Source organism: Dendroctonus ponderosae, unplaced genomic scaffold (assembly GCF_020466585.1).
Source record: "Dendroctonus ponderosae isolate FM_Combo_2020 unplaced genomic scaffold, Dpon_F_20191213v2 Dpon_F_20191213_1, whole genome shotgun sequence".
NCBI lineage: Eukaryota > Metazoa > Arthropoda > Insecta > Coleoptera > Curculionidae > Dendroctonus > Dendroctonus ponderosae.
This window is the reverse complement of record NW_026017110.1, coordinates 27702253-27712072: the sequence shown is the minus strand read 5'-3', so window position 1 is coordinate 27712072 and position 9820 is coordinate 27702253. Positions and strand designations below refer to the sequence as shown.

Genomic DNA, 9820 nt, shown 5'->3' with positions numbered 1-9820 from the left:
AGAAAAATGCCACAATATCTGATGCCGTAGAGCAGTGGAAACTTTTGCAAGATAAGTTTGAAGAATCTCAAAATTTATCTTTAGATAAACTACAGAAGCTTCGCTTCAACTTCGCTTGCTTCAACATCGCTATAAGCAAGCTCTTACACCTTATCACTTTATTGTTTACATGTTAAGCCCGGAGAAACAAAACTACGCATTAACTCCTGAAGAGAAGAATCTGGCCCATGTGGATGGAGCCCATCAGTGAGTTTCATGGAAACTCGGGATTGTTGCCACTAGTTATTAAATTCAACGCTCCTTTCAAATAAATTATGTTTTCTGATGAGGTGCTGAAAAATATGAACGGACTTCAGTGGTGGCGATCATAGAGAGATGAACCGGAAATTGGGAAACACTTGCCCACTATAAAAAAGTTTCTTTGTGCAACTGCATCTTCTGCGCCTGTCGAAAGGATGTTGAGCACATTCGAATTTGTTCATTCGGATATCAGGAACAGATTGGGAATCGAAAAAGGAAGGAAATTAGTGTTCCTCTTCAGACTTTATAACGAAAATGAAGAGAAAGAGAACTGATTTCCGTTTTAGTATTGTTGAGTTTACCATTAATACCGTTTAATTTTTAAGTTCACATGTACCGTTTTCTATTTTGATTTTCATTTCTTAGAATTATTTGTGTTCTATTTTATATTTTTAGAGTGAAAATATAGTTTCTTGAAAAAATGAACTTTGATTTAAATCTTGATTTTTTTCCAAAAAAGTCAGGTGATTTAAATCACTTGAAAAAAATCAAGCCAACCCTGATAATATAGTGCTTTACCGCGAATATAGTTTTGGAGTGCCCACATGCAACATACGCTTATATCGCCATTTCTTAGAAAACCTTTAAAACTAATTCCAACTCCTAATATCTTCAACATATGGTTCATTAGGCTAATGGTTCTGTATTTATCGCACTTTTTAGCCGTGGGTTTCTTTGGTATTGTTATGAACGCAGATTTTAGCCAGTCGTTTGGGAATTAACCACTAGTGTATATTTTGTTGAAAAAATCTGTGACCACTTTTAAGCCCATTTGGTCGTCTATTAGCTTGTACACTTCACAACAAATCTCATCCGGTCCTACCGCTTTGCGACTTTTTGACACCCTAAAGGCATACTCCACTTCTTTGCATGTAATTTGTGGTCCTTCTGTATCCCCTAAAGCCGGCGATGTTCCGTTATATAATTTGTCCAATCAATTAGTTATTGTTGCAATCCTTGTACGACTTTACCAGTTTTATCGCACAGTGCTCCCGATGCTCTGTTTGATCGTGAGTTACCAGTTGCTTCTTCGATCTTTTTATACATATTGTAACGGAAATGGCCTGGGGTACTCACGTTTGGAATGGGGGGATCGAAATTCATGGTTTTTCAGTAAATGGGAGCCCCATTTGGCACCTGTTCTGGATATTTCGAGAAGCATCTGGGTTACCTGAAGGAATCTATATAAGCGGCGAGGAGAACACACAGACAAAGAGTGAAGTGACAGCAGAGACCGGGTGCAGAAGAGGTTAAACCCCGCGAGTCTGAAGAGCGAGTTTTCCGTGTGTTATTGTTTGTGAAGTTGGCGGTAATTTTGAAGTTAGTTTGTTCCTGTTCTGTATTTAAAGTGATACCGAGTGGAATAAAAGTTGGAAGCTGATCCAATATTTCGTCTGTCATCCAGGGTCTTTTCTTGTGTTGAGTTTTACTTTTGAGGTGTTTTTGACAAAGGCGTTCTCGTTGTGGGTTTCAAGGCATTTGTGAAGTTGTTCTCGGACTATACTTTTGATGGGCTCTTTCCGTGGTAGTGTGTGGTCTATGCTGTTTTGGATTTGTTTTTTGGCAATTTTCTTTAACCTGATGTGTGTTATCGCTACAAAAGAATTGTGGTCAGAACCAATGTCCGCTCGCAGGTATGTTTTGGCGGACTTTATGCTATTTCTAAAACGTTGCGTTACCAAGATAGTCGCTCTGATTGCGGACAATCATATCCTCCGTCTCCGCATTCGACGTCCAGGTGTACAGTCTTCTTTAGTGAAGTTTGAAAAAGGTGTTTGTTATAAAAAGATCGTTCTTCTGGTAGAATTGAATAATGCGGTCACCCCGGTCATTTCTAAGGCCCATTCCAAAGCCACCCACTATGTTCTGGCACTGCTCGTTTCCCACTTTTGCGTTAAAGTTAATACTTGAATTAAGTTGGTGTTAAATGGTCTTGAGTTGAGCTGGATTAAAATTACTCTGTCAGATATCGGCACTGATTCTATTAACGATTTCGCTAGTGATTTAGATATGATAAGTGCCACCCCATTATCGGGGGCTGCTCCTTCATTCCCCGCGTTTAACACTTGGTATTCGTCGACGGTACACCTTCCGTATCCCGTCCATCGCATCTCGCTAACGCCCAGGATGTCTATACGCAGCCTTTTCATTTCCTTGAATGCATTATGGATTTTGCTACTCCGGTACATGCTTCTTACATTCCAGGTAGCGACTCTCAAGCGCATGTTATCTTTCTTTGGTTTTCCACTTCCTGTACCCTTCTTTAGTATTGCTTTCAACATTTTCCCCTCCGGAGATCCGATTGGCGGAATTACCCCGGAATTGTATTTAGTATTGCTGGTTGTTTACTAGGGATACCCATGAAGATCTAACTAAGCCAAACGTGCAGTACATTTTAAGTTCAAGTCTCATTTCATAAGTTTGCTTGAAGTTTAGCAATAAAAAAGTTTTATCAAAAATCCTACTCAAATCAAAAATACTCCACTTTCCACTAACAAAATAAAAAAAATAAAGCGAAAAATCGCTTCCTGCCGACCTATTACTACAAAACGAAAAAATTATTATAGGTTTAATGGATTGATATTGAAGAAAAAGGTACACAGCTATTATTGAGCATGTAAATCAAGAGAAAATGTATAAATTAATTCCAAAATTGCGAGGAAGTGTGGGGAAGCTAATAGGGGAAATATGCAGCAGAAATCAGTAATATTTTACGCGCAATAAAAAAAGTATATACAATTTTCTGTCCCTCATATTTAAAAAAAATCAATCCAAAAATTCAAGAAAAAAATTCATTTCCATTTCAAATAATCCAGCAGTCAAAAATTTCCTTTTTTGTGGAATAATTCGAATACCTACCATAAATTTTTCAGACAAAACACGAGAAATTATATTCGGGTTAAAACGTAGTTTCATTATAATTTAATCTTTAAATAAAAGTTACGTTTTTTGAAGATTCTTTGAAGATTAAATTTAAAAACCTCACTTACCTTAACATTTTTGATCCCATGGAAAAGATTGTTTTGCTTATGCAATTTCACTTGATACTCGAACGAGTATAAATTGGAACTGGTAAGGTCGCTGCTCGATTTAGAACCATTTTCAGATACTTTGTCCACACTGTCGCCGTATCCAGCATCCAGCAGCAAGCGATCCGGCAATGGCATATTATTCAAACTTTGCTCATCATCCACAGCAATCGTTTCCTTTTTAATCGGAGTAAATTTGCGTTCAAGCTCCAACATATCCAGCTTGTCTACTGGCTTAAATGTTCGCTTTGATTTTCTGACTTGGATTGGTGAGATTCTTGCTTTCTCATCAGTTAAACTCGTTTCTGGAAAATGAATTCAAACTAGTGCGGTCCAGACATATCCAAATGCTGCAGTGTGAAGCGCTTGAAAATGATTTTATTAATTAACACAATCTAATAGAAAATAAAATTGGAAAATGATTTTATTGAATATTAATAGTGTTTTTTCGATAAATAAATGCCACCTTCAAAGGTCTTATAACTTAAAATGTCGCGATTAGTGAGTGAAAAGTGAAATACAATCTGGGATTTCGCAATGATTTTCCGAAAGTTTTACTCTTGTATTGTAAAGCTCAGTTAATTCAAATTTCAGTTTTTGAAATAAATTTTTCGTTTTAGTTTTACAATTTATAATTATAATTTGTTTCTTGACAATTTCGTGAAAGATAATATCCTACAAAATAATTGACTATTTGGTGTTGTTTACTAATTTTCGACACTTTTTCCGATCAGAATTTTAATAAATCATTGATCTACTACCGAAAATATCGATTATTTCGAAACTTTAACTTTTGGCGTAGTGCTGTGTAGTTAGCGAACGAACTCAGAATCAGAGAACTGAACTAGACGATCGAATCTTCTAAATTGAAAGAGCGAATCAGTAGGAAAAAAACAGAACATGGCATTTCATCTCACTCTTGAAGGAGAACGAGACCGATGACGCCGATTGAAGTGATTGAACCAATAGCGCTTCTCTTTACTTCCCCGCGATTTCTTTCAGTTGGCGTTGCCGACTTTGCAGTTCATAGCTGGCGATGAAAATAGATAATCCTTGTTGTTCGTATAGTATCAGACATGTTCTTTCTTCGTTTATTTCATAAAGAAACATAATATCAAACGACAATGCACGCGATTTAATTGATTCTAACTGATTTGGGTCCGGATTCTATATTAGGAACATGCGAAAGTGGAATAAAATTTCGGAGGGTTTTGATTGGTCAACAAAACAATATGACGAAGATGACTGCTCAAAAATGTCTCACTCGCACATGTTTACATAGAAAATCTCAGAGAAGATACAGTCAGTCAGTCAGTTAAATCATGTAAATTAAAAAGACCTCCAATCTCCAATAATACAAAGATAAATATATGGACAATAAATCCCGAGCACAAGCAATACAACACATAGTATAAAAATATCAATCGTCTTTTTAACTAAAGTTAAATTGCCCGTTTATTTATAATATTTTTATTCGATGATGAAAATTAACCTACTGGACTAAATGAACTAAACGAACTAATATTTTGTACTATTCACTTCGCTGACCAAGATTGATGATGGAAATCAGCAAGGGGAACTAAACTTCCCAGGTCTATTTTGGCGTGCTTTACAATGTTTGTTCCATTCCTAACTTCCTTGAGATCACAATGATGTAGATTTCAAGGTATTTTGAGAAAATTTATATTTTTTCAAAAAATCAACCCCCAGCTTCAGAGAACAATCGATTCTTTTCACCTTAAAGTCTGGACAGTATAAAATGTTAAACATTCTGTCAATGTTCTCCGACAATCCAACAGTTTTCATTTTTTAAATCGCAAACTGTGCATTTTTGCAAAAAACCAAAACAGATTTTTTGTCCCCATCTGATTGTAGAATTATAAAATAATTTTCGTTTGCAGAAAAACCACTGACGTGCACCATTCTGTCTAGAAACTATCCAATGTTAAACAAAGCGTTCCTCGGACAGTTCGACAGAATTCAATTTTTTTACCGGCTTCTCCCAAAAATTGAAGAAAAGTGAAACTAAGTTGAAAGTTGCCCCTATTAAGTGAAGCTGAAAGCAGCCTTGTTTCTGATATCCGATTCGAGTGGCAATTCAAAATACATCCGTTGCAAACCTGGTCGAAGCAAAACAGCGCTTTGAAATTGGACGATCGCAGAGTTAATAACGAAAAGTTGACTCTATTGAATGACGCTCAAAGCATCATTCATCCTGATCCCGGGTTAGTTTTTATTTTTTGAAAATCTCTGGGCAATCTTGGAGGAAACAAAAATAATCTTAAAACCTTATATTTAAATACCTCGCAAAAATTGAGAAAGATACTTAATTAGCGATCGTAGTACCAATAGAGAAAAGTTGTCTCCATGGGATGGATCCCATCCCCTTCCATCACAAATTTTTGAAAATTGTGGTTCAAACCTGGCGTAAGTGAATCAGCGCCTTGAAATCCCACACTTAAAAACCCCCCAGACATTGAGAAAAAGTGAGAATAAATTTGCGATCGCTGTGTCGATAGAATGATGCTTAAAGCAACCATCCTTCAACTCTGCATTTTACCAAAGACCCCAAGTGATTTTTTGTTTCCATATGCACGTAGATTGAGAAAATATTTTTTTTGCAGAAAAACCAATAGCTTGCACTTTTATCAACCTAGAAATTATGAATTATACCGTTAATTATCTGCGACAATCCAACGGTCAGAGAACAATCGCTGTGTAGTTTTTATAGTTTTTCCTAAACTACTCAAGGGGATTTGCTAATAACTTATCAATCAGTTTTCAATATTTCGTTGGAATATTAAAAATATACTTTTTTCTTGACAATTTGGTGAAATATACTAATATCGTATAACAGAATTGATTTTTTTTCACTTATTTAGTAAAAATCATCTACCCAAAACGTTTTTTTACCACTGTGCTGGTCAGAATTTCTTCAAATCGTGGTATAATTTTGAAAAATTATAATTTAATGTTGGACAATTCACAACCTTGTGCAAGCAAGTTGAGTTAATCATCATATTTTCACGCGAGGAATCCGGGATTTATTTTGAAACACCCTGTATGATAAGACGCCAATTTTACCAACAACTTACCAAGAGCTGAATCATCAGTTATTAACGACAATATGGGACACTCGTCCTGGTTGTTGTCGACAGGCAACTCTTCTCCTTGACTAGTGCTGCTGTTCGCAATCAGCAAACATTTTTTATCATAGTCCACTGTGCCTTCTAGATCCCCGCGCACGAGCCTAAAATAAAATGGAAATATAATTAGTGCAATTAAAAAAATAACAGATTAAGATTAAGTAGACATTGTGGCTAAAAATTATTGAATCTTTACTATATCGTCAGCCAGTTTACAGTCACAAAACTGTGTGAAATAATATTGTCTATAAAATGTATATTGTGTATAAAATCCACGATAGCGTCGTTAAAATGAGAACATTTTCCTTTAGCAATGGCATAATTGTGAATTTTGTCCCGCATTTTCTCCGCTTCTGGGAAACTTTTGAATAAAATTGGCACATTATTTGCCGTAGTTCACGATGTGTTTCAGTCAAAATCTTAAATAGCTAGTAAATCCCTATTAGCGCCATTAATTCTATAAAACATTGCTCCATTAGTGGCAGAATTTGTGAACTTTTCATTCGTTGGGTCAATTTTTGGCAAAGTTTCCAATAAAGTCGGCGCTCTATTCTTTTGTAACCGCGCTGTTTCCTTAGTTTAAAAAATCCTGTTCAAACCCGGAAATGGATATAAAATCCATGTTAGAGCCATTAAAACCATAAAAATCACTGGCCTAATGAACAATTTAAATCACTTTTGAGAACCGGAATGAGACAGTTAATCCATATTGGCGCCATTAAATGAAATAAATCTTGCTCTACTGATTCCGTAGTTCGTAACTTTTGGGCTTTTTTCCTCCAATTTTCGCCAATTTTTCAATGGAGTCGCCGCAGTTTTTGCCTTCCAACAGCGTACAATGTTACAGTATTTTAAAAAAGTTCCTGTTCAAAACTGGGAATTCATATAAAATCCATGATAGCGTCGTTAAAATGAGCAATGAAAACATTTTCCTTTAGCAATGGCATAATTGTATAAGCTAGCTTTAAAAAATGCTACAACATCCAACAGCACCTAATATAGAAGAATATAGACATCAAAGAACAGCAGCTCGCAGAATGGTGAAACGAAAAAAGAGGGAATACCGCTATCAATAATAAGGGACATAAAAGAAAATAGACAGAATAACAGAACAAGAGTGTTTTACCGAAATCTCAAAACAGAAAGCAGGATACCAACCCAGAGAAGAAAATTTTCTAACAAAAAATAATGAAGAACTCATAACCAACGAAAAGGAGATTCTAAATACCTGGAAGAAATACTTCTGTGAACTGCTCAATGATGAAGAATATGGAAATACGCCACCAACAAATATACCAACGGCCGAAATAGAAACACCGCCACCGTCGTACGAAGAAACAGTGAAGGCAATAAAAAAATTAAAAAATAACAAAGCTTCAGGCAGCGACGGCATACCTGTCGAATGCATAAAATCGGGCGGAGAAACACTCTATAAGAAAACTACAGCTCTCTACATACTCTCTCATTCGACAGAGTATGTAGATCAAAGTTGTGACAAGCAATGCAAGAGCTTGGATTCCCAAAAAAGCTTATATCGCTGACAAAAGTATGTATGGAGGATACGCGATGTAAGGTAACAGTGGGACAGAGTCTCTCCGACTCCTCCAGTATCAGTAATGGTCTCATGAAAGGTGACGCCCTCTCACCTCAACTCTTTAACATAGCATTGGAATATGTAATTAGGAATTCCAAAATAGAGAAGCCAACTGCTATCATTCATCAAGAGGGACCAAACCTGCTCCTGACTTTTGCAGACGATGCCGATGTGATTGGCAATAGCAGGATCAACCTCAAAGAGTCCTTCATAAAGTTCGAAAAGGAAGCTGAAAGGATAGGCCTAAAAATAAATGAGAACAAGACCAAGTATATATACCTCAGTAGAAATAATCAGAACCGAGATAGTGGGACAAAACTTCTCTATCGGAGACTACAACTTTGAGCGGACAAGACAATTTAAATATCTGGGTACAAGTATCAGTGAAAACAACGGCATCACAGAAGAGATCAATAACAGGATACAGGCTGCAAACAGATGCCTCTTTACTCTTCAAAACCTTATGAAATCCAGACTACTTACCAAAAAATTTAAGCTGAACATATACAAAACAATTATAAGGCCTGTCGTAATATATGGATGCGAGACCTAGACCCTAACGGTTGCAAGCGAAGACCGACGTAAGGTCTTTGAAAGGAAAGTGCTAAGAAAAATATTCGGCCCAACTAGAGACGAAAATACAGGGCAATATATATTAAAACCAACCAAGAACTCCAAGAACTCCACACTGATACCAGCATAATAAACGAATTAAATTCCAAGAGACTACAGTGGGCAGGACACGTAAAAAGAATGTCAGATGATACAATGGTAAAACTCGTGTGGGAGGAGGTTCCAGGGGGGAAAACGTCCATTAGGTCGGCCCCGCTTCAGATGGAGAGATAAAATTGTAAAAAACCTAAAAGCCATGAATATCGAAGATGGCCCGATCGGATGCTTGATAGAAAGGGATGGAGACGTATGGTTGAGTCGACAAAAATCTACCCAGGGTTGTGAAGCCACAGATGATGATGATGATGATGATGATGATGATGATAATTGTGAATTTTGTTCCCCTTTTCCGCCGTTTTTGGGAAACTTTTGAATCAAATTGGCACATTATTTGCCGTAGTTCAAGATGTGTTTCCTTGATTTCAAAAAATCACAAGTCAAAACCTAAAATAGGTAGTAAATCCCTATTAGCGCCATTAATTCTATAAAACCGTGCGCTATTAGTGGCAGCATTTGTAAACTTTTCATTCGTTTCGTCAATTTTTGGCGAATTTTCCAATAAAGTCGGCGCTCCATTCTTTTTTAACCACGCTATGTTTCCGTAGTTTTCAAAATCACTGTTCAAATCCGGAAATGGATATAAAATCCGTGTTAGAGGCATTAAAACCATAAAAATCACTGGCGTAATGATCAATTTTGACTCTGTTTGCGGGAATTTTTTCGGGAAGTTGACGCAGTAGTCGTTTTCGATTGTGTTTCGGTATTTTCAAAAAAATGTGCAAAACTGAAAATAGGTGGAAAATTGTTGATAGCCCCATAAATAATAAGAACTTGCATTCTTGGACTTTGTTTTGGTATTTTTAAAAATCACTTTTGAGAACAATGAGAAGAATGATACAGATAATCCAAATTGGCGCCATTAAATAAAAAAACTGTTGCTCTGTTGCAACTTTTTGGCTTTTTTCCTCAAATTTTCGCGAATTTTAGAGTCCACGTCCAGAGAATATCCAGCAACTGAGGGGCCCTGTATTTTACAAAATACTTTTCAAAAGTAGGCCCGGTAGGCTTCCACTAAGTAA

General features: G+C 36.4%; 1 protein-coding gene across 1 annotated transcript in view; it reads right to left on the bottom strand.

Moving 5' to 3' along the window:
- Positions 1-9820, bottom strand: part of LOC109533690 (histone-lysine N-methyltransferase NSD3) — a gene marked incomplete in the record, with an annotated part of 44385 nt that overhangs the window by 32376 nt on the left and 2189 nt on the right. Inside the window, 2 exon segments of the mRNA XM_048670657.1 lie at positions 3291-3634; positions 6425-6579. Of these exon segments, the coding sequence (XP_048526614.1) occupies positions 3291-3634; positions 6425-6579 (499 nt within the window).